The sequence below is a fragment of the Ambystoma mexicanum genome, chromosome 4q (assembly GCF_040938575.1).
Source record: "Ambystoma mexicanum isolate Mex_15411 chromosome 4q, UKY_AmexF1_1, whole genome shotgun sequence".
NCBI classification, from domain to species: Eukaryota; Metazoa; Chordata; class Amphibia; order Caudata; family Ambystomatidae; genus Ambystoma; species Ambystoma mexicanum.
In genome coordinates, this window is record NC_090928.1 from 1,127,497,035 (window position 1) to 1,127,522,684 (window position 25,650).

General features: G+C 44.3%; 1 protein-coding gene across 1 annotated transcript in view; it reads right to left on the reverse strand.

Moving 5' to 3' along the window:
• The window catches only part of DNAH14 (dynein axonemal heavy chain 14), a 2,000,441-nt gene that overhangs the window by 510,984 nt on the left and 1,463,807 nt on the right, over positions 1-25,650 (reverse strand). The window contains exon 68 of the mRNA XM_069608705.1: positions 18,377-18,498. Coding sequence (XP_069464806.1) covers positions 18,377-18,498 — 122 coding nt within the window. The remainder of the gene's footprint in view (positions 1-18,376; positions 18,499-25,650) is intronic.

Consider the following 25,650-nt stretch of genomic DNA (forward strand, 5'->3'; position numbering starts at 1 on the left):
TGCAATCTATACTGTTATGAGGTGTGGTAGTCTGGATGGCGTTCAATAGATGATGCAGGGTGTAATCATGCATGCTGAAGCAGATATGCAGTGGTAGTGCAACAATGTTTTGACTCCAATTCATGCTGTTCATTATTTACTATGCATGGTCACACTGCCCACATTGTCACACTTGCCATCCTGTTCATTCATGCATTGCTTGCCATCACCAGGGTGGCCTGGTTGTGCCTCTTACTTGTTCTCATCGATATGCATTATTTGTGAGATGTGGCCCAGTGAAGTGTCATGTACCATTTGGCTGGGTCAGGTGAGGAGTGTTTAGCTCTGCATTCCTTTTCCACTCACTGGCTATTGCCACCCAGGTGTACTATTAACCCCCCCTTTCCCACCCTGGTGAAGTATCCCCCCCTTTCCCTCCCGGGTGCAGTAGCCCCCCCTTTCTGCATCCGCACACATGAGTACCCCACAGCATGGCCATGGGCCTGTTGTGCAACTCACCGAGCAGCCAGGCACGTGGTCCGGCATGTCGCTCCATGTGACGGGGTAGCGTGGAGTTGCGCAGTACCATGGCATCATGTGTGGATCCAGGAAATCGGGCGCAGCAATGGGTGATGATCTTGCTGGAGTCACATACCATTTGCACATTGATGGAGTGGTATTGCTTGCGATTGCGGTACACCGCCTCTATGGCATGGGGGACTACCAATTGCACATGGGTGCAGTCGATGGCACCAACACAATTGGGCATGCCTGCCAGTGCATGGAAGCCTACTTTGGTTTCGGCTAGCTCCTGGGCAGTCCGTGGTAGGGATATGAGGGTGCTTGCGTGCTTCAGGAGGGCATCCAGCACTTGGTTCAGCATGCGTGAGAATAGTGGTTGTGAAATGCCATGCAGCTGGCCCACTGTGTGTTGGTAGGTGCCTGTGGCCAGGAAGTGTAGCACAGACACCACCTTTAGTAGTGGGGGGATGGCAGTGCGTATTTGTATGTGGCTGGCAACGTCGTTCTGTATCATGTCCACTATGGTGGTGATGGTGTCACTGTCCAACCTGTACAGGGTGTGGATCTGCTCTGGGGTTAGGTTGAATGGGCTGGGTCTGGTGCGAGGGATTGGTGGCTGCCTACGAGGCGCTGGTGGCTGCGCTGGTGGTAATTTCTGGCCCTGTCTCACCCTCCTTCTCCTCCTGCGTCTCCTCTGTGCTGCCTGTTCTTGCTGCTGTAGGTGTTGTTTCTGTTGTTGCTGTAGTTGTAGCAGTATAGGCATGTCCTCCTGTGCCATGATTGAAAATGCTAGTGGTAGAATTTTGGTGTAGGAAGGGGTGTGGTGTGTAGGTGTGCTCCTTTTGTACTGGGCCACTCTACATTGCCTACACCTGTGGGGGGCAGAGGGGGTTGTGGTGTGTGGGTGTGCTCAGTTCATACTGGCACAGCCTCCTTTGACTCCACCTGTGGGGATTGTGTGCACCTGTGGCAGCTGCCTTGTATCTTGGTTGCTGTTTGCGGGTGGTCCGCGATGCCCGTTTTTCCGGCATCATGCAGCCCGTTATTACCGTGTTCGCGATGCCGGTATTTGCATGTTTGCGTGGGTTGTGATTGCCCCCTATTACCGGCATGCCGGTATTTCCTGCCTGAGGAGGCGCGTGTACGCGCCTGTGCCGCTATTTACGGCACCGTAAATAACGGTGCCGTTAATACCGGGTTTGTGGGTCAGAATGCTACGGAACGTTAAATGATGCCGGTATTTACATACCGGCATCATTTTTCCCTTACCGGCATACCTCGTAATGAGGCCCATGGTAAATTACTCACCTGTTGGGTTTGGTTCTCCCTGAATTGTTTATGGGCACTTCTAAAATAGTTTCACTAGGTTTTTACATGTCCATGAGTAGCTTAAGGCCCTTCTAGAAAGTATAGAAGTTAAGTTACCTCCCCTGCACTGAGTTCTAAAAAGTAACATTGCTGTGTAACTAAATCCATTCATAACACAAGAAAGTTACATATGTTGCAAGATATACTTGTAACAGTGTTGGCCTTATTAAGTTTGGCTATAACTGAGTAACACTGTATATTGGGACCAATAGGGCCTACTGCCCTTGAATTACTTATTGTATTCTGGAATTTTACCTAACCTGGTTTTGCTCCCCAAGAATAGCTTAATGCCATTCTGAATGTGTTATCGGTTTGACTCACCTTGACTACGTTTTGTAATCTAAATACTGTTGCATCAGTGTTAAACCTCCATGGGAGTTCTGTACTGTAGACCTAATGTAAATAAACCAGGTCTGATCAGGTTGTACCAGTAAAGGCATATGCTCCTTAATGCGGTGCACCAGTATCTTTGATAGTATCTTATTCTACATTTTGAGCAGGGACAGCGGCCTGTATGATGCACATTGCTTGCCAGGTTTGTGGGATTCCAGTCGCAGGATTATTAGTGCTGTTCTCATGGGCTCCGGGAGTCGCACTGCATCCACACAGTCATCCAAAACCTTTTTCAAGTGTGGAGCGGATAAGTCTCTGCATGCCTTATACAACTCAGATGTGAGGCCATTGGTGCCTTCCCACTAGTGAGAGACATCACAGCGGCAATGATCTCCACCTCTGTAATCTCTGTGCACATACCTAACCTCTTTACACCCCTCTGTTCAACATATCAGAGATCGCTGCACCTATGGGATTAGCCTTAAAGGTGTATAGGTGTACGTAGTACTTGAATGTTTTATTTATGCTCTCCTCTTCCCTGCATCTGTCCCCTCTTTGATTCACCACTCCTGCAATTGTGTTTTGCCCCATTTCCTGCCTAATCACCCAGGCCAACTTGCGGCCTGCTCTATCACTCTCACCATATTGCCTAGCTTGTGTATTGTCATCCAGGTAGTGCACTTCCATAACCGCCAGTTCGTTAAATCATGCCACATGCTCGTGTAGCTTACCAAGAAGCCCATCAACGTGCTGCCGCCAGAGGTCAAAGTGGGTGCGAGCTAAAGGGTACCACATTCCCTTGCTTTTTTGAGAAATCAGTGATCACTCCCTTATTTTATTTAACCAGGAGCACCACTCCAGGACGGCAGTGATGGACGGCTTTATTTACATATTTAGTAACTTCATCTCTACGGGTGATATGAACCTGGGTTGTGCAGTTAACACTCCAGTGGCACACCATGCTGAGTTATCGTGCAAGTGCTGGGTTGGTGCTGCACCTTTGTATGGACTGCCTGGAACACAACGCTCATTGTCAAGCAGTCACAAAGCCCCGGTCTCGGCACTGATGTGTGTCTTCTGCAATTAAAAACTGATGTGTGTCTTCTGCAATTAAATTGCTGCAGACACAGTGGGCCTCATTACGAATGTTGCGGTAAGGCAACAACGGCGCCGGTAGTGCTACTGGTGCCGTTATTGCCATGCCGCAACATTACGAGTTGGGGGCCGCTTTGCATGCCTGGTCAGACCAGGCGTGCAGAGCGGCACCCGCAAGCAGACCAGGATGGTAGCAATGGTACCGTTATGAACGGTACCGCTGCTACCTTCCTCCCCATGGAATGGGGACGTACCGGGTCTGGGTCCCGCGAAAGGGAATTACCAGGCCCAGTGTCTTTACAGTTAATGTGCAGGCATGTGTGGCTATAGCCCAAGGCGTGTCCCTTAACAGGTGGGAATGGTGGGTGATTGGAACAGGTAGGCTGCTTAAAGCAGTATGCTGTGGTGGACAGTGACCAACTAATGTTTGTTATTTAAATGCTGCATTTTCTTTCGTTGTGTTCTGATCTGTCTTAATAGTAAAGTAAACACAGCAGTGTGGGGTGCAGTGGAGAAAACGAAGGTATATAGTTTACATTTTGGAGGGTTGAGTATGGGGGTCTCTGGGTAGTGGGGGGAAGCTGGTGCATGAGTAGAAGGGGCAGGGCAGGGCAACATAGTTCCACTACTTTTTGGTTTTGGTGCTTTGGTGGCGTAAGCCACTTAATCGCTGAAACATGGGTACTGTAAATGTAAAAAAAGGGAAAAGGGGAGTTCGGGAGCAGTATATGGCATTGTCATGGGAACTTGCAGCGTGTGGTGATGAAATGGCTGAAGCACCATCTGGGCTATGACCCTCTTGCTCGCGTCTGCTGCTGTTGCCGGGGCGCTGTGCACGCTCCAAAGTAGGAGCGAAATGACTGCACTTAACTATATGCCAGTTTATTTATTTAAATTTGTATATACCGCACCACATTTTGAGGTACAAAAATGTATAGCATCTCTAAAAGCATCTAACTGTAAAGGTGACAGCTGCCCAGCCCAGATCATAAAAGATGCAGCCAGAGATTTGTCTCCTTTCATTACCAAACTAATAAATCCTTCATTCGCCAACAACTCAGTCCCAAGCAATCTGAAACAATCCTGGGTTCTCCCATTAATCAAGAATCAAACATTAGATCCGTCTATACCCACTAATTATAGACCAATTACCACAGTCCCTTTTTTACTGAAAATCTTAAATAGAGTTGCATACTTGCAAATTCAAGAATACCTTGAGAACAATCAACTACTAGGAACCCGTCAATCTGGCTTTAGACCCCGGCATGGAATGGAAACCGCCCTTGTTGACCACAAAAGCCAGATCGAAGAAATAAAAGACAAAAGGTAAAGTTGCCATCCTACTACTCTTAGATCTATCGGTGGCCTTTGATTTGGATGACCATAAAATCTTATGCAACCACTTGTCACTGGCAGCACACTACTCCAACTCTGCTGTCACGTGGATCCAATATTTCCTCGCGAACCGAACCATGCGGGTCTTCTCACCTACAGATGCGGCTGATCTAATCCCCATCATCTGTGGTGTCCCACAAGGCTCCTGCGTATCGCCTACTTTGTACAATACCTTTACAAAGCCCTTATTCGACAAATTGGACCTTCTGGGTGCCACCTACACGGACTATGCAGATGACACCCAGATACTCCTAACACTATCAGGCACCTACGACATAGATGTCTATCGGATTAACGAAGTCTACTCTATCATTCAGGCATGGATGGCCACACATGGCCTCTGCCTGAATGATGACAAGACTGAGCTGCTCCTAGTCGGTTCACCTAACAACCTTCAGAAACTCGGTCCGAATTACAAGAGCATCCACATCAATGGGAACAACATACCCATTGCCAAAGAGGTAAAAACCTTGGGTTTCTACCTCGATGCCAATACCAATCTAACCAAACAGGTTAATATGACTGCCTCATCCAAGCTGATTAGGGCTTGCAGACCCCTAATGTCTCCTAATAGTTTAGTTTAGTTTATTCATTTGTATTGCGCACCAGACCCGAGGTTATGAGGGCGCAGGAGCAACAAGGTTATTCACAGCTTGGTAATATGTTACAATGCAGTACAGTAATTACAATGGTTTTATGGATACAGTGCATTAGATACAATCCATAATAGATGATTGAAGCAGTCATGAAAAAGGCGAAAGTTTAAGGATTTACAAATATACATATTTACAGGTAGGTACCGGTGAGGTGGGATGAATGGAATTAGCGGTCATTGTTCTTTATCCAGTGTATGTAGTTGCGTCTAAAGTGTTTGTAGGTTTGGGGTGTTCTTAGAGAAGGTGGTAGGGAGTTCCAGTGTTGGGCTGCTTTCACCTGGAAGCTGTTGCCACCCATTTTGGTGCGTTTGAATCAGGGAACTGTGAGAAGGTTTGCGTTGGAGGTTCTAGTAGGTCTGTTGGAGGTGTGTGTACTTATTCTGTCGACTAAGTAGCGGGGGGCAGCGTTGTTGAGGCATTTGTGTGTTAGTGAGGCTACTTTGAGCAGGATTTTATCTGTTGTGTTGAGCCAGTTATGTGCTCTCCTAATGTTGGAAATGTGTTCTCTCTTGGGGATGCTGAGCGCTGCTCTGAGAGCGTTGTTTTGTAGCGTCTGTATTTTGTTAGTAACCTGTTTGCTGGCTCCTACGTAGAGGGCATTGCAATAGTCCAGTTTTGATAATACAGGGGCTCTGGCTAGGGTAATGCAGCTCTGGGTGGATAAGAAGGGTTTGGCTGCTCTTATAAGCTTACATGTGTAGGCTGTGGAGGATGCCATAGAGCTAACCTGTTTGTGGAAGGAGAGGGAGGAGTCAATGTATATTCCTAAGGTTTTTACTTCCTTAGCTACTTTGATCGGATTCCCGTCTATAATGAAGCTGGTGTAGTTGTGGTCCAATTTGGTTAGGTTTGCGGTGGAACCAAGTATAATGAGTTCAGTCTTGTCATCATTCAGGCATAGACTGTGAGATGCCATCCATGCCTGGATGATGAGGTACACCCTGTTCACCAAGGCCAAATCATGGTTGTAATCTCCCGTCAACAGGGTATCATCGGCATAATTAGTGTAAGTGATTCCCAGACCATCTAGATCATGAAACAGGTGCTTCGTGAACACGTTGTACAGTGTAGGGGAGACGCATGAGCCCTGGGGGACTCCACATGTGACAGGGATGGGGTCGGCGGCAGCTGTGGTGGAGAAGACACGCATGGATCTGTTGCTAAGGAATGACTCGATCCAGCCAATGGCTTCTTGGGAAAAGTGGGCAGCTGAGCCCAGGTGATTGCATACGATTTTGTGATCAACTAGATCAAATGCTGCAGAGAGGTCGAGGAGAAGCAGTAAAACCATTTTCCCGTTGTCTCTGCGAGTTTCAATTTGAGCCTTCTGGTCAATGAGGGCTGTTTCTGTCCCGTGTTGGGGTCGGAAGCCTTGTTGTCGGATACCAAGGAGGTGGTTAAGTTCAAGGTATTTTTGGATTTGTTGGTAGGCTGTCTTGTCTAATATCTTGAGCAGGAAGGGGACGATGGTAATGGGTCTGTAGTTGGTGGGAATGGAGGGGTCCAGAGAAGGCTTTTTGAGAAGGGGGAGGACCCAGGCCTCTTTGAGGTTGCTGGGGACGGTACCTGAGGAGAAGGAGGCATTGATGAGTCTTGTGATGAATGGCGAGAGGTCTCTTGGCGCATCTTTAATAATTTGTGGGGGGCAAAGGTCGCCCTGACTGTTAGATGGTTTTAGGCTGAGAATGATTTTTTCCACTTCAAGAGTGGAGACTGGAGAAGCTAAAGCGGGAGGGGTTGAGCAGAGGGTGTTGGGGCATGGGGCGCGGGGTCGTGTTGGTGGGGTTGGATGGTTTGGCTAGGGAGTCTTTCTTATTTTTGATTTTAGTTTGAAGGCTTGTGACTTTGTTGTTAAGGGCATTTTGGACACTGGTGCACCATTGTTTGTCCTTCACACAGGTGTCTAGCGTTAGCACAGGTGTTTCCAGTTCTTTAATGATCGTAACCAACTCTTTGGTGCTGGAGTTGGATTGAGCTATTCTCAGGTTGTACGATTCTTGTTTGGCGGCTATGATTTCTTTTTTGTAATTGGATGTTATTTTATTGAGCAATATTTTGTTGTGGTCTGTGGGAGAATGTCTCCAAGTTTGTTCCATTTTGCGTTTTTCTAGTCTAAGGGTTTTGAGGTGATTGGAGAACCAGTGGTTGAGATGCTTTTTCTGTTTACATTTTCTTAGTTTTAATGGTGCAATGGAGTCTAAGGCGGTGCGCATAGTTTTGTTGTAGCCTTCTACCAGGTCATGAGAGTTGGAGGAAGCAGGGAGTTGGTTAAGAGTAGGGAGGATGAGAGTTATCAGTTTTTCAACTGTGATATTTTTTTTTACTTCTCGTGGGGATGGCTGAGACTAGCACATTGTTGGTGATGGGGCTCAAGGATTAGAGGGTAAAGGAGAGGAGATGGTGGTCGGACCATGATTGAGGGGAGTTATCGGTAATGGAGGCTGCGCAGTTGTAGTCTGCTACCCAGTCGAGGGTTCTCCCTTTGTTGTGGGTGGGGCCAGATACTTTTTGGGTAAAGCCTAATTCAGAAAGTGTCTTATTGATGAGGGTAGCCTGGTGATCTTTGGGGTCTTTAAAGCCTAGGTTCAAGTCCCCTAGGAGGAGGCATTGGGAGGTGTTTTTCAGGTTTTTGGTGAGGATGGTGCTAAGGTCTTCCTCGAAGAATCCTAAGGGTCCGGGAGGCCTGTAGAGTAAGTGAATGGATATCGTTTGGGAATTAGTAGTAGGCAGCTTAGTAGTGAGTGTTTCACAAGATGATAAGTGGGTAGAGGAGTCAAGTCTAATGTTGAGGTGTGTTTTGGCCACCGCCTCTAGATTCTGTTCTATCCGCTCAGAGGATGATGTAGTCGTCGGGGATCGCTAGTGAGAGGGCTGGTCCTGCGGCTGCGTGGAGCCAGGACTCGGTTACGGCTAAGAAATCTAGATCTTCTGCTAGGATGAGGTCCGCTATTGTCTGTAGCGTGGGCTATTATAGAACGTGCATTGATAAGGGCGCCTTTTATGAGTGCGGCAGTGGTTTTGGTGGGGGTGGAGATGGTGGCTGTGTTGTAGGTTTTGTGTTTGGGTGTAGTATCAGGTGGGCTGGTCTTAGGTCTTTCCAATGTAAGGTTGGCGCAGGTGCTAATGGTAGTGGAGCGGTTATTCAGTTTGGACTGGATAGAGTCCCTGGCTCGAGGCTCGTACAGTTTAGGTAATCTGGACCGTAATCTGGTATTTCTTTCTGAGAGGCTGCATGGTAGGGTGAATTGGAATGGCATGGTTGTGGCGTGGGGCTCTACGGAAGGTGGTGGAGTGGTGCCTACGGTGGCCAAGCTCAGGGTGGAACTAGGTGGACAAGAGGAATTAATGAGGTGGAGAATAGTTCTCAGCAGCATTGTGAAGATGCCTGGTAGGAACATTTTGTTGGTGGTGGGTGGCCTGGTTGGTGGTTGGCAATCAGCAGATGCTGCATATGTGGCTGGGATGTACACGGAAGGCTTTTTAAAGAGAGCTGACACGATGCCTAGATTTGGAGTACAGCGTAAGCTGACACAATACCTAAATGCACTTTTTAGAGTAAACTGACATAATGCCTACATTTGGAGTACAAAGTAAGCTGACACAATGCCTAGATTACATTTTTAGAGTAAGCTGACACAATGCCTAGATTTGGAGTACAAAGTAAGCTGACACAATGCCTAGATTCAATTTTTAGAGTAAACTGTCACAGTGCCTAGATTTGGAATACAGCGTAAACTGACACAATACCTAAATGCACTTTTTAGAGTAAGTTGACACAATGCCTAGATTTGGAATACAGCGTAAGCTGACATACCTAAATGCACTTTTTAGAGTAAGCTGACACAATGCCTAGATTCAATTTTTAGAGTAAGCTGACACAATGCCTAGATTTGGAATACAGCGTAAACTGACACAATACCTAAATGCACTTTTTAGAGTAAGTTGACACAATGCCTAGATTTGGAATACAGCGTAAGCTGACATACCTAAATGCACTTTTTAGAGTAAGTTGACACAATGCCTAGATTTGGAATACAGCGTAAGCTGACATACCTAAATGCACTTTTTAGAGTAAGCTGACACAATGCCTAGATTTGGAATAGCGTAAGCTGACACAATACCTAAATGCACCTTTTGGGGTAAGGTGGCACAATGGAACAGGTAAAACACTTCAACATCGACGAGGAGGCAAGGCATGGCATGAAGAGTTATACATACAATGCGCATAATGGGCAAGTTAGCATCTCCAAAGTGCGAAATGTCATTTAGATTCGTGCATGATAGCATATGGTAATAGCTGCCTCATACTGGCCAGAGCACTTATACAGTTTAAACTGGACTACTGCAATGGCCTATACTCAGTGGTCGAAGTGAGCGGGAGCGGTTGGGAGCGGTGCTCCTCTACTTTTTAAAATTAAGTTTTACAGCTCCTATACTTTTATTTTAAAAAGAAACCGTTCCGGGACGGTTTCGTTTTAAAATAACAGTGTAGGAAGAGTTTGAAATTTGCACTTTCAGTGCACTGCACTGAACATTCCCCCTAAACAGTAGTCGCATGTGTTTGGGGCTTTGTATTGTGCGTGGGAGGGTGCGTGGCGATGGGGTTTGTGTGGAGCGGGTCACGCTAGCAGGGAACTTCTTTTCTTACACTTCGACCACTGCCTATACTTAGGCGCCAACAAATCTATAATCAATAAACTACAGGTTCTGCAAAATAATGCGCTCAGAGCTGCATTAAACAAACCTAGAAGACAGCACATATCAGCAACTAGAAAGCTTTATAAATAGCTCTCCATTCAAGAAATAATCGACTTAAAAACCATCTGCCTTACCCACAAATCCTTGAACCACCAAGCCCCACCATATCTAACAGACAAATTCACCATGAAACTGTCAAACAGAATTACAAGATCTACTAACACATCCTGCCTGGTGGTGCCCAGGTACAACCTAAAAAGAGCTGGCGCAACCAGTTTCCCGGTTCTAGCCGCCCAACTATGGAATACTCTTCCACAGGACGTCAAAACTATTCAAACCTTTATAAAATTCAGAAGTCACGTCATCACTTGGTTACTGAATAAAGACGAACACCATTCACCCCACACCTGTTACTTCGCCACACTCCCCTTATTTTATATATATCTCTTCCCCTTTTTTTTTGTATTATACACTCTCCCATGCTCCCCACCCACCCTTACGTGTGCATTTATATTTGAACTCATTACTTGTAATTTGTTTTTATTACTACATCATGTAACCATTGTATATATTGTATCATGTAACCACGTCTTTTACCTAAGCGCCTTGGTCAGGCGCGCTTTATAAATAAAACAAACAAACAAACATGCCCGAAGACCTCAGAGCGCACAGATAAGGCAATACAAGACAGACAAAAAACGGATAGAGCTAGCAGCACAACAATTCAATGTAAGAGGAAGAGAAGCAGAGCAGCAACAGAATGCAGTAAAAAGGAGGAAGTTTGAAAAGGTGGGTATTCAGCCTTTTTTTAAACAGTCGTAGCAGTGGCTCATTTCTGTTTAAAATAAAACCTATTATCCTTACAAGATCGACTTGGGCTTTCTTCCCTAGCTGGTTGTATTCTCCTTGGTGTGAGCGTTCACGGGTGTGCCTTCAGAAGTCTGTCAAAAGAAAAAGGGCTGTTTCCCCAAACTCCCTCATAACCACTAATCTAACCCTCACGCTATTAACTTAGGGTGTTAATCAAAAGTAAAGTTCAAATCTTCATCTCCAGGAGAATGCCTCCCTTCTCCTGGTTTGCTTCTTCAGCTTTATAACGAATAGTTCTTTCAAAGTTCAACCCAAAGATGGGACCATGGGAATGGCTCCATTCACCTGGTCCGTTGATGAAAGTTCTTTACCAACTGCTTGTTTTAATCTTCTTAGCTCTTAACAAGAAGTACAGAAACTCCAACCATTGTCTAAGTTCCACTTGCTATTTGGCAACAGAGAGATTTCTCTCAGAGTTCACTGTGACTCTCCTGAGGTTCTTTTTCAACCACAATACTGTGCCGAGCGAGACGGTTCCTGGTACCCCCTATTATAATCTCTGCTTCAGCAGTGGTCTGATACTGGCTATTGCCCCGAGGGAGATGACTCCCAAAGCACTCTTGCTTAGTCTCTGCTTTAGCAGTGGTATGAAACTGGTCACTGCGCCAAGGGAGATGACTTCCGAAGCACTCTTTTTTAATATCTGGCTCAGCGGTGGTATGAGACTGACCACTGCGCTGAGGGAAATAACTCCTGATGTACTCTTTCTTAATCTCAGTTTCAGAAGTGGTGTGAGACTGACCACTGCGTCGAAGGAGATAACTCCTGATGCACTTTTCCTTCATCCGGTCCAGACCCGGACTTTCTGTTTTTCCCGTTGCAGGAATACTTCACTGGTTCTTCACGGGGCTGTGGGTCTTGCTTATTACTGTTCGCTTCTCCTCTCTGTTCTCCTGTGCGGCTCAGTGGCAGGTTACTGTTGGCGGTCACAGTCTCGTTTCAGGACCATCCGTTCCACCTGCTACAGGTCACACCACCACCAGGGTACTTGTCTGACCTCAGCATGTCGGCTACTTTACGACCAGTTGGACGCGTTACTTGCATCCCTCGGTTCGCCTCTTCACTCTCATAGACTTGCTGAACTTCTGCTTCAAAATGCCCAGTTTGAACTTCCTGGGCTTCATTCGGGGACTTGCGTCTTCCGCGATGGACCGCCCCGATTCCTTTCTTGAATGTTGTTTTATTTTGTTGACTCTGCCCTTGTGTAACATCACGCCATATTTAAGAGTTCCTTGTTTATTCATTATGCCTCCTGCGGACCACCTCATCACAGTAGCTGGTTGCTTTTTCACTAATCCATTCCATGGGCTTCTAGTGTTCTTCCTCATCCCAGTATACTTCACAATTGGAACAGTCAGTCTCTAACAATAGCACATGGTCTCAATATCAATAGTGGGAAAGGGTTACAAGAATGTGAGTGACATAGTTTTAGGGAGGCGTTTCCCCAGGTAGGCGTACCTATCCCAGGGAGTGAAGCCTCTACCTATGATGTCCTCCCGCATATTACACCCCTAGGGGGACTATTGGGTAGCAGTCTCACCTCCCTAGCCTCATAGGAAAGGGCTCCTCTGTAGGGAGAAGTGTCGAGACCTGTGAATCATCACAAAGGTCCTAAAACAAAGTGCCCCTCTCTGTGCCAAAGGTGTTTCACCGAACTCTTAGGGAGTCGCACTATTTTGAGTGAGGAACAGAATATATGGAACGTGTCCCCGTTGCACTTTGAGCAACATCAGCACTGCCCCTATTATAGCTATGTTCTGTTTTTCCTTTCCCGATTATTTTAATGCAAACATTGACGTTTATGTTTTACAATGTTAGCTTTATTTTATTTTTAAAACACTTTATTTATACATTTCACAATAAAACATCTGATTCAAGCATTGGATACAATCAATAATATAACGTCACAAAAAAAAAAAAGTATTTACAGAATATACTTAACACACCCAAAAAGACTGAAAGAATTAATTACATAGTATAATAATATACATAACATAACTTAATCCTATTTGAAACATACTTATCCCAACTATGAAACCAACATACAACACTGGACGACAAGAAAGAAAGGAAAAAAAAAAAGGAAAGCGTGACATCACACAAAAACACATACAATTGTACAATATATAGATGGACACTGCTACTACCCTTGGTTTCTTCCATCAACTAAAACCCTTTAAAATGTAACCAACTCTCACGTACCATACAGTCTATTAAAGGGTGTCCAGATTGCTAAATACCTTTCTTCTTGATTCCGTATTTGAAATAAAACATTCTCGAAGTCTGATAACTCCTCCAGATCATTCAACCAGCTCTCTACCTGTGGTTTTTTTTCTCATTTTCCACAACTTCAAAATCTGTTTTGCTGCTACGACTAGTACTTTGTCAATTCAATGACCGTACTGGCTAGCAATGCTACACCTTCTCCTACTGGATAACAAAAGAGTTTGAAGAGGCAGTCTCAGAAAATGTATTGATAATATTGTGTCCAACCTGTCCAATACATTTCCACAAAAATCCTTCGACCTAGAAAATCCTTTGACCTAGAAGAATTCCACCACATATGAATAAGAGTGCCCCTCTCTTTCCCTTATCCCCAGCAAGTATCGTTGTCCATCAAATCCAAGCCATGCATGCGCACCGGAGTCCAGCACAGGCGTCCCAAAATGTTCTGATGCATAAGTCTCGGACTCAAATCCAACTTACTTCTAAAACCTGGCCGTAGTATTTGCATCCATTCCATATCCATAATTTCCCAACCCAAATCCTCCTCCGATAACCTCCTCAACTTTTCTCAAGACTCAACAATGAAAGAATCTATAGGCATTAAGTTAAGATATGTTGATACCATGCGCGGCCATGCTGCAAATATAGCATATCCATTTGGCTCACTCCCTATTGGCATAGACAACATGTCCAGTCTCTGTAATAGTAGACAGTCGAGATCCCTAAATCTACGTATTTCCCTATTCCTCAGACCAAACACACACTGCAATTCCTCAAGCCCTTTTTACCGCAATATACTTTTACCGATTTCCCAAACAATAACCCATCAAACTCTGTTATACTTATGCAAGAATACTACAATTCCCATAACCCTTTGCGTCCCAGTCTGATTTTGCAAAACACTACGGCTCCCAAAATCCCTGCTATTCATTCCAGGACCCAGGTATTAAACCCAAAAAGAGGAAAACAGACCATGGAAGAAATACCTCTAGTTTCACCCTGAGGTTCTGTCCGGCTAATGAGGTCAGGCAGAGTCACGCACCACACCTTGACTACCTACACCTGCCATTCATTAATGCTACACCTGAGAATAAAGGGCAGAGTACAGAGACACATTTTGAACAGGGCTTGAGGCAAGGCAGAAGCGGGCTGACTGAGCTGCTGCGAGTAAGAAAGGGGGAACGTGAAAATAAAAGGGTTTTTACAAGCTGTGGAAAAACTGCAAGAAGGTCAGGTTAAAAAACGACGCATACAAACTACTGTTGGTAAAGTTGAACTGAAAGTGCCCTTTTAGGAAGTCCGTGAAGCGAGGCCTGCTTCCCTCCCACCAACAGATGTAGTTTGGGGAGGTTCGATGAAATACCAAGTTGCAAGTTGAAAGAAATTTGACCTCAGAAGAACGGCAACAACCGGTGAGTGATTTGAGTAGATCAAAGGCCCGGTTGGTTTGCCGTAAAAGAAACCGTATCCAAAACATATCGCGGGAGAACTGGCAACTGCGTGTTGAGTGAAAGTAAATATTGTTTAAAGTGCAAAGTGGATATTTTGTAGCAAAGTGGTCATGCCGTAATAAAGACGGCACAGTCGAAAGTCTCCGAACGGGAAGTTAGAATTCAACAAGTGACACTGTATCGAAGTAAAGAGTTTGCGCCCGATCAAGGGGAGTTCTCAAGAAAACAGTGTGTAAAACAAGGACACAACAGCTTGAGCTTGCTTGAGGGAAGCTTGCCGAGTGAAAGTACAATTAAGAGGAGCTTGCGCCCGATTGAGGGGAGCCCAAAATTACTGAACTAAAAATACCAGAAGGCATTGCCAAAACCGGAGGAAAATAGTAACAGTCAGAGTGGCCAGGCATAGAAAGGAAACTGAAATCCATGCTGTTTCCAAGGTCTGCGACACAAAGAAAGCTTGGGGAAGGGAAACCTCAAGTGAGTTGAAAGAAACTGTGAATGTTATTAGTAACTGTTGTCAAATAGAAGTCATTGAATTTGGGGAAGGGAAACCCGAGTAAATTGAGAAAGAAGAAACATTTTACTTATAATTCTAAAGCGAAAAAGCTTGCGTGCAAAGAGACATTTGCAGAACTTTAGTTTTTTAACATTAAGAGAAGCCTGGTTTTGAAAATTAAGAAAAGCTTGATTTTGAGACAGCCATAGGTGGGATAAACTGTTGAACTGTTCCCACAAGTCAAAGGGTGCCTTACTATAAGACACAGTGCTGCCTATCCCTATTCGTAACATTCTGTGAATACTTTGCCACCCTGATTCTTTTATTACACTATCCTCATTATTTAATCATGTTTCCCGTACACCTTTTTGTATTAGAGTTAGGGCAAGTATTAGGTTTATTGTTTTAAATTGATTGGGTTGACTGGGACTTTTCTGTTTTCTTTAATGGTCGAGCTAGCTCCCATTCTAGTGATAGGGCAAGTTAGGAAGTCTCCTACCCTGTTTCAAAATAATAAAGGTTTTCTAAACTTTCTCTTTCGGTGTTGTGTTCATGCTTTTGATACCATGGGTCTCTTACAGTACCTCAATGCCTTAAGGAAGTGTGGATCCCACCCATTCTTAAACAGGAAACTGCTCACCCTTTGCTGGCAGACAGCTATCGTCCTATCACTAAGGTCCCTTTTTTGCTAAAGATCTTAGATAGGATAGCATACTTACAACTACAAACGCATATTGAAAAATATAATGTGTTGTGTCTGACAATCTGGCTTTTGAGCCTCTCGTGGGACTGAAACCACTATGTTGGACATAAAACCGAACCTTGCAAAAACTGTTGATGAGGGTCGAATTGCACTGCTGATGCTCCTTGATCTCTCTGCAGCATTCGACCTCATAGATCATAAATTGCTGCTCGAGAGGCTAAGGAACCTAGTGAATTGTACTGAAGCTACTGTTTCATGGATGGCTTCCTTCATTGGACCTCGAAATGCTAGGGTTGCCTCAGATGGTTTCCAGGCAGCCTCGGAGCAACTGAATTGTGGCGTGCCTCAGTGGGCATGTCTCTCCCCCACACTATTTAATGTGTATACAAGACCACTCTTTGACCTCCTGGACTGCGCAGGCATTAGTTATACGAACTATGCCGACGACACGCAGGTGATCCTAGAACTTACCGGGAGTTATGAAGAAGATGGGAAAGAGTGAATGGTGTGTATGATTTAATCCAGCCCAGGAATGCATGACTGCCAACTCACTAGCATTGAATAAGAGAGTTGCTGATTGTAGGTGCACATCAAATAAAAAAAATGGATGATGGGTATACTCAGTTTAAAATAGAAACTACACTGTACAAGTCAGTCCATGGGTAAAGACCATGGGGGTCTATTTAGACTCAGGACATGCCATGACTAAACATGTACATCAGACCAAAGCTGCATGTGCTTACACAACCAAGCTTGTTAGGCAGATTAAACCGTACCCATTTGAAAAAAGTACCTCCTCAGTGGCTACGGGCTTAATAAATTCAAGACTTGACCATTCTAATAGTCTGTTGGGCGGAACCACAAAAAACAAAATAAAAACCCTTCAGATATAACATAATGGAGCGGTTAGAGCCATATATGGGCTGGCTAAAAACGAACATATAACAAAAGCAAGACCATCTCTTCACTGGTTTCCAGTACAACATCGAATTATATCTAAAACAACGCATAAACAAGACTGTAAATATACGCCTACTTCGATCTAGCTTTCATGGAAATCTGAAAGTGCCCCATTTTAATTTGAAAACATTTGGAGGCACTTGTTTTGATGTCTGAGCACCCAATCTGTGGAACTCTGTCCAGTCAGAAATAAAGAATATCCCAAAAATATCGCCTTTTAAAAATGCATTAAAAACGCTCCTGTTTAATTGCAAGGATTAGTATGTGTAACTATCCGTTTCAGTTATCAACCTCTTTCTAATGCTAACCTACTGCTATCTCTAAATGTGTCTATTCCGGTACGAGTTGCGTCCTATAAAAATCAAATTGTAATAATAATAACTACAATTTTTATTAGCAATTTGAAGACCAGGATAATGCCAAAATGTTAGCTTTATTGATCTCCTGAATTGAAGCTTTCTACGCCTTTATTTTTACAATTGAGAATGAACTTGAAGGGCGGTCATGCTGGCTAAGTTAACGCGCATCTTTTTACCTGCCGTAGAAAGACCACGAGAAGCGGTGCTGCTTATGGCTTGGGGCTCTGCTATGATTTCTAACAGGGGAGTAGGCACTATTCTGGGGGATAATGCGCTCTCCTGACCTTCACCAGCCAAGTATCAACTATGGACAGGATCTGTCCTATGCCTGGGATTGGATGTTTCGGCATGAATCTGTGTATGCCTATTGGCTTCTTGTATTGTGCTAAATAAAGCCAAACAAGAATGAGTCCAGTTATCAGCAAGATGCACGGCCAAACAATGTTTTTTGATCATGATGCAGTTACGCAGAGGCGCGCTCCCTTACACCCAAACTTCCTCTTTGTGAAATAATTCTCCTTTCATTCCAAGGAAAAGCATGACAGAAAGGGAGCATGATTGATGGTTAGGAACCTGCATGATTTTACTTGCATATATGGCTACACCATGTGGGATGTTTGCCACAGAGGGAGATGAATCACATTTCACTGCATTAAGGAAATTATGTTAATACTATCAATAAAATGGCCCAGCTACTGCTTATTTCACCCAAAGACCCAAGTTCCTGAAACATCTCAAACGGATTAGGTAGCAAATTATTTCTCTCATGGCTTAAAATATATCAGATCTATTACATTCAATCACAGAGGACATTTCACTGCATTTTACCATGTGTTTATGCGGTGCCAGCCTTCAATGCCCCTCATTCTACCAGCCCGCTTACATCCCTATGCACATTCTCCGTATTTCTTTACCTCCTTATCTGCTACACCCTATACGCATACTGTGTAAAAACACAGTGAAAAGTACCGTGGGGAAAGGCTTACAGCAGCTTGGAGGGATACCAGATGTACCATCATAATGCACTACCTAGGAACACTACCCATCATTCCTTGAATCTTCACTATTTGAAGATGCAGGAGATGCTGAATAGACATTCCGCACGCAGAGCAGAACATGCTGCTGTATATGCCCCATTACCAACATCTGAGTCCATACATAAATGCTGGATCGGACCAAGCTTCTTAAAGAACTGGCTTGGAAAATGCACCCAGAGGCAAGAAAACAATTTAAAAACAAGAAATGATTGCATCTACAGTGAATACCTGAAGTTGTGGTTGTACTCTATTTCGGAATCTCCAATCTTGATATAGTCTTGCCCTCCTCTTCTGTAGATTTCTTTGCCTAAAATAGGCTTTAGGCTTGGATCCAAAACCTCAGCAACATCCTGAAAAAATATACATGTTCTAATTTTAACACAAATTGAATTGTTTTACAGCAGCTTGCATGGTCACAACATTATTTTGAGAAATGGGAATCGTTTCTTATTAACGATAGAACTACCATCATTTATTGTATGATAATAGTGCGTAGAGGCATGCGGCATCAGGTGAGGTAAGAGCACACTAGTCACATGTTTGCTGTGAAATTCACTTAAATAATCTCCAGTGAGTGAAACTAGCACATCCAAAACTGCCTCAGGTGAAACTGTATTTCAAAATCACAGGACTCTTTAAAAACGAATTCAAACAATGACGAGTGTCGGAGGCGTCCACTGCTACGCTGTGGTGCGGCTTGATGCTCTTATTCTCTACGTTGTTAGGTTCTCGCCTCTAATTTTGCCGGCTGTCGAGTTTGGAGTACCTATTCTGATGAGCTAGTGGTGGCTCTGCAGTTGTAGTCAGCGGTCTCTGGGAGCCGTGTCTAGGCCGTGGAGTCTGGAGAAGGTCCGAGTAGCTGGACGTTCCTGGGGAGAGTGATTCTCACCACTGTTCTGCAAATTGTAAACAGAAATGCCTCTCCAGATTGTGAAGGGTGAGTGTTACTTAAGCGCTATACTGTTTTTGCCCAGCTGTTAGCTGTAGCTGTATGCTAAGTCAAGAGCGCTCTGTAGCTGTCTGGAGGCCTTTCATAGGTGCCCTATGCGAGCATAGGCCCTATAGGGTCTGTGTGTTGACTTAGAGCAAGGTGCTTTAGATTTGTTTCTGTAAGCAGAATGGGAGGTGCTATGGTAATCTATCTGTGAGGACCAAACATTCATGTATGTGCACCTGCCCATAATCCACCCTTGATCAACTGATGACCAGCTGTTGGTCTTCCTCTATAAAGCCATCATAAGCGGCAAGTGCACTGGTGCGACTTGACGGCTTGCTTCCTTGTGCTAACCTACTACTATGTCCCTCTGGAATGTGGCAAGGCTCCTTTCTCGTGCTTACCTGCTTTCTGGATTTTCATGTCTTTTTTGCCTGTGAAGAGGAGTGTTGTCTCCTTTAACATCTAAACAGTACAGCACAGGGAAGTGCAGTGCACAAGGGCGACTGGTGCCTACTTTCTGACAGTTAAATTCAGATAATTGAATGGCTGTGAAGTCTTTGAAGCCGAGTGCTGCTATTCGTCGTTAGAAGCAGGCTGCAGCTCTAACAAATGGCATGGTAAGGTGCCCCCTTCCATTTTTACTGACTGGCATGAAGCAGCAAAGGGTGGTAAAGCAGAAACTGCATTCTGGCAGTCTGCTAGTCCATGAGTGTGGAGTGTGCGCTGCATGCTTGAGAGGGCGGCGTTGGTCGGCACTGTAACTTGCTTTACTGATTGTGGTTGGTGTGTTTGTCCCAAACTTGAGAACATTTGTTAGTCTCAGGCAATTTGCCTTTGAAGGAACAAGTATAAACTTCACAGCAAGTAATCAGAGCCTATTGGGGATGATGCCCCGTTTACCTCACCGAACAGCTTGAAAACAAACAATTCCCTTGAACTTGGTCTGAACGCATCAGTCATAATGGTGCAGCGTTACAGCAAGAACATACATAACTTTTCCCTCCTAAAAATCTTGAGATGAGGAGTAATTCACAGACTGCTGCATTGGGTTGTGAGGAAGTGGGAACCCCTCAATATCCCCCTCCGAAATCAGCTGAAGGGTGGCTATATGAGGGAGAAGGGAATTCTGATAGGCCATCTACGGAAACTCTGGTTATGGCGGATCTTGAGGATTCTAGTTCCCTAAACTCATTTCTCACCCTCTAACACTCCTGCCATCTTCAAAGATAATCTGGGAGATTCACTCCTGGATGCCTACATTACCTCACCAATGCCTGGATCCAGGTCAGGCTCCACTGATAGAGAGTTCCAAAGAGATTTATCTTCTTTGGGGCCGGCCTCAATATCTGCTTTGAAATTCGTTTTATCGCCATTGGTGAACCTTTATGAACACATACGGATGGAAGTAAAGCATCACACATACATCTTAAATGCTATGCAAATGACTTTAAGAAAGGTCCTTGAGAGAGATGTCTCTCCTTTGCATCTGAAAACAAAGCCACATAAGATTATAACTTGGCAAGAGGACAATATGGGGGGTCAATGCTGCCTCTCATGGCGAATGTGGTAACAGACGACTGGAGTGGCATAGTGGGGCCCGATAATAGATTGCTATGCCTAGAGAAGAAACTATAGATGATCTGGTTGACTTGATCCAACATATTTTTTCAGGGGGGGGAGGGGCAAGATTGCATGCCCTCCAATGATGATTTAGTTGAACTTGTCCCAGCCACGGTTGAAATGATATCCTCAGGGGAACAAGAATGTATGTTGGTTAAAAATAAAACAAAATAACAGAAGAAACATAATCATAACAAGAAATCTTCTAGACAATTTATTTGTGCACTTACTATGAACGAGGTGTGGGAAAGGACGGCCCCCGCAAAGGCTACGCTTTTAGTGAAAACTCCCTAAGTGCAAGAGGAAACAAAGCAAAAAAGGGGGTAATCTGCTGATAATTGTTCTTTTATAACGCGCTTAATACCAACGAGTGGTTTCTAAGCATGGGATTGGGATTCGTACCTGTGTTGCGCTGCGTTGTCTTGCTTCCAAGACGAACGCTTAGTCCCTGGACTATCCTTTCTCCCCTGGACGATGCTGTAACAGGTGTCCAAAAGACTTCAGAGGGTGTAAATCAACACAATTTCATGGATGAACTCTTGGTAACGTTGGATATAAGTCCTGCAAAGACACTATGGATGTGCCCTAGAACTGACAGGCCAAGTCTAGATGTTCGGTCAGTACAGCATAATCTGGGGTTTATAAAATGGGTCAGTCAGCTCTTTTGTTTCATGGATCGAACATAGTTAGTAGGTCACAACCATACTCTTGTTTTAAAATTCAGATGTTGGTAGCCTGGGTGCTCAACTCAGAGAAAAAGCCCATTGGATAATTCTCTATGTGAAACAATAGAGATCCCATGCTAATGTTGGAGTTTATATTATCTGAATATACAACACCCTTATTAAACCGCTCAAATGTGCTGGCCCTGTTTTATGAAGTGCCAAGACTCAGATTAATTGCCTCTCATGACAGTGAACAGGTTAAATTCATTGAGGATGGGTGGATCTAGTTACCCTTGAAACACCTTCAAGGATAGTACATTATATGATACTTGCCGAAGCCAAAACTCTGAACTCAATGGGGTATGATATAACCCCCTTTATCGGGGGCCAGACACAAAAGCCAGCTCTGTGTCGGAGCATTGGAGTTGACTCCTTTGGCATGGACGAGCTAAACGGATTATTAATCACTTGTGTGAATACTAAGCGTTTTGACTCAGATTATAGGGCGGTCAGTAAAACTTCCCAGGTTGACTGGCTGAAGCAAGATTGGACTTGTCTTTCGAGGTCCCTTGTAAAAAGATCTGCACCGGGTGTGAGTTTGCCTCCTTTACTCTAGCAATGAAGGGATTTGGCATGGTTTTGTGGAACTCAAGATTCCATAGTCAGCGTTATGCAAACATTGACCTGTCCAAATATTTGAAGGAGTACTCGAGAAGGTTATTACAGGAAACTTGGGCCATGGATAGGATGTTATGTTATGTTATTACTTCTTGTAAAGCGCACGGTCTCCCGAAGGCATCATGGCGCTAGAGAGGCACATCCCAACAGACATCCACCAGTCATCGACCAACCTTTGTAACAGAAAATACATGTTTTTAAGGCCTTCCTAAAGGCCAGATGGTTATGGATCTTTTTCATTTCAGCAGGAAGCTTGTTCCATAGCTGTGCTGCTGCCAAAGAAAAAGCACATCCACCCAATCAGGAGCGGTGAAAAGATGGAACACACAGCAAACCAGCTGATTCAGATTTCACAGAGCGCCTAGGGAGATAGCGAGAAAATTTGACACGCAGATATTCCGCTCCTAGACCATGAAGCGCCCGATATAGGGTCTATATAGATGGCTATCACACTTTACCCAACCATCCTCAAAAGGATACACAGGTTGACCATCTGGAGGGCTGTTAACTGCAATTGCTAGCTCCCTGGGGGGAAGAAACAATACAAGTTGGACGGAGAACCAGGGGTTGATGGTAGTTGAATATAGCACTAAAGCCTATGGCCTCTTGGTAGCCAATGTTTACAGGAATCCGTTGAAGCAGGACAGCAGAGATTTTCTAAGAAAATTAAGTGACACCTATTGATGAATGATTGATGGATGTTGATAAAGGTCTCACAATGGTAGCTACAGGAGATTTGGCTGGAGCCAAAACCTGGCACAGAGGACAGCAGTCGTCTGCAATTGATTACATAAATGTGTGAGTAAATCCTTATTCTAGGAGTGCAATAGATGTGGGGAGACGAAGCATGGTATAGTTATCAGAACATGCTATCAGCTGAATTTGGGACCCAGACACGCTCTTGAGAGGTCCATGCGCCTACTAATTTAAAACTTTAATAGTTAAGCCATTGGGCGGTAGGATCGCTTGGAATCCTCAGCAGATTGAGATATTTAACAGAATGGTGGATGATGACTATTTGAGCATGGATATTGTTAGGAATCATACAAATCCCTCACAGAAACCCTGCCTAAAGTCTCCTCCCAGTTGACCAGGGATGTGGTGTACTGCGGGAGGTTCACCTGGGAGGAGACAAGGCCCATGGCGGTGAGGAGATCCCGTGGGATGAGACACGGTATGTGTCCTTTGAAAGGGAACATCTTTACAAATTGCCAAAACAGATAATGGCCTACTGTCATTTTAATGTCCCTGAATAACATATAAACTCTGTGGCTCTGGACAAAAGTACTATAAAACCTAAACAAGCCTTTCCCACAGAAAGACCCTTCAAGGTATTTAAGTATAAACACCCTCCTTACTCCCAAAGGTATAATGCAAAGGAATTGAGAAGTATTGCCTTAAAAAGACGGTCTTCCTCTGTGATTACAAATTCTAATGACTTATCCTTAATAACTTTAAGGGGACTAAATGTACCCTTAAAAAGCAGAAGTTATTTAAGAGAGCTAACTTTGTTGTTGGGGACTAAGAGTCCCATAATCCCACAACTACTGAGACGGGGAAGAGCGCTGACGAGGTATGCAGTTAAGCCCCACAGCCCGCACCTGAAGAAACCTGGGAGGAAAAAAAGCCCCTTCAGGTGCAGGCAATTAGGAGCTGAAACTGTGATTGGAGTGCGCGTGTGGCAGTAGAAGCAGAAAGAAGAAGGCACAGAGCTGGCAAACCAAGCAGAAGTGGGAGAACCGAAGGGACGCCATAACATGGATACACCAGATTTCACCTGCTTGTTCTGTGAGGTTCCTGTTCCCCCAAAATCTGAAGTGCAGAGGCTGCACAGCGGAAGACATGCAGGAAGGGTGTCTTTCCCCATGTGAGCCCGATTGCTGTAGTTGCCATGCAGGGAACATGTCGGAGACCGAGGCAAGGAGCTGTTGGCAAGCCGTGGGTCTCAGGAGCGAGAGGGGCTCCTTAAATGTGTGGGCGTACCGGAGACCCTTCAGCGAGAAAGGGTGTGGGTCCCTGTGAAGCCAGAAGTCGTGTAAGTTGTGTGACCTGCAGAACAAAGATTACAGTAGCTGGTGAGTAAAACCTGGTGTTATGAATCCTCGCGCGAGCACTGCTGGCCACAGTATCTAGTTTCTTATTCACTCGCGTAGTCATAAGCGAGCTGAAGTTGTCATTGAAGCTTTAATAAGGGAACAATGGAAAAGTATCACTCACTTGTATTGGGTAATTCCTTTTTACTCGTGTGAAGAGCAAACGCTGCTGAAGACCATTGTTACACCATTAAAGACTTTAAACCTTATGAAGAAGTGTACCTAATTGTGCCTAATTGTGCTTTCCAAAGGAATACTGAACTCTATCCTTTACTTTCATGCAAGTATACATTTCCTATACAAACCTTTCTTTTTTTAATTTATTATTGATATCGTTGAAATAAATCAACTTTTCAATACAAAATATTACATACAATTACTCTTAAAACGTACATAAGAAATTTAAGAAGAAATTCATTATGATTGAGTGAAAGCATTGAAGTTAATACATAAACATATTGTACAATTCTCATTAACAATGACAAAGAGAAAAAAATTATTCAGTTCACATAAAACACGTCCGACCAAGAAACAGTGAGAACGAGGAAATTCGACATAATATTCCTGGATAAATGGCAGAGAAATCAAATAAACAACAACAATTGTTTAGCAGATTAAGTTCACTCCATAAAGAAAGTTGACAATTGCAATTTGGAGGGAGATGTTGGTCGTCAGCAGTAATGTGGACCATCTTTCTACTGATTCTAAGTTCCCCAAGTAGCTACAATGCCATGAGAAGAATTTCAAGCGCTCTTGGACTATCGCCGGGCATAACGAGAGTATATGCTCTAAGGTTTCTGTGACTTCAGTATCACAACAAAATCTGCAGAAAGAGGCCACCCCCTCACAGCCCTTCCGTTTGGCCAAGAGTTCACAAGTGTGCCATAAGTTCAGGCGCATTCTAAGAATGCCTGAGCGCATTCTCTTACAGGGGAATTTTAAAGATAAGGTTCAATACATCCCAACCTCTTATGTCTGAATTTTTCACGGATTGCAGACTTATATTGCAAACATTTGTTTCGAGTATTGATCCAATCATTACGGTAAATTAGTTGTTTTACTTTATTTGGATTGGTCAAGAGCAAGTTAAGCGACGCATCTGCTTCTACCAGAATGCGATAAGTTGCCCGCAACCACTGTTTGACAAAAGAGTGTTCAGTACGGAAAATGTAATTCGACAAAAATTGTAGAACATTGTGTTCACAGTGAGGTAGAAGGGTTTTCCGCAATAAGGCACATGTTCTCCACTGATACTGAGCATTGAGAGAAGTGAGACCCAATTCATACCGTACCCAAACTATCGGGATACATTGAGGCAGCTGAAGAATGGCTTTCCAGAATTTGCCTTCGAACTTATCAAAGACATTTGATAACCATGGTGATTGAGACTCCAAACCATATAGGATGCATGGGGTGGCTTTTTGTTTCCAAAAGAGGACTGCTGGTTGCATCGAGAAAGCACCATAACGATGCATTATAATTTTTGTTTGGGAGATGGCCGAGTTGAGC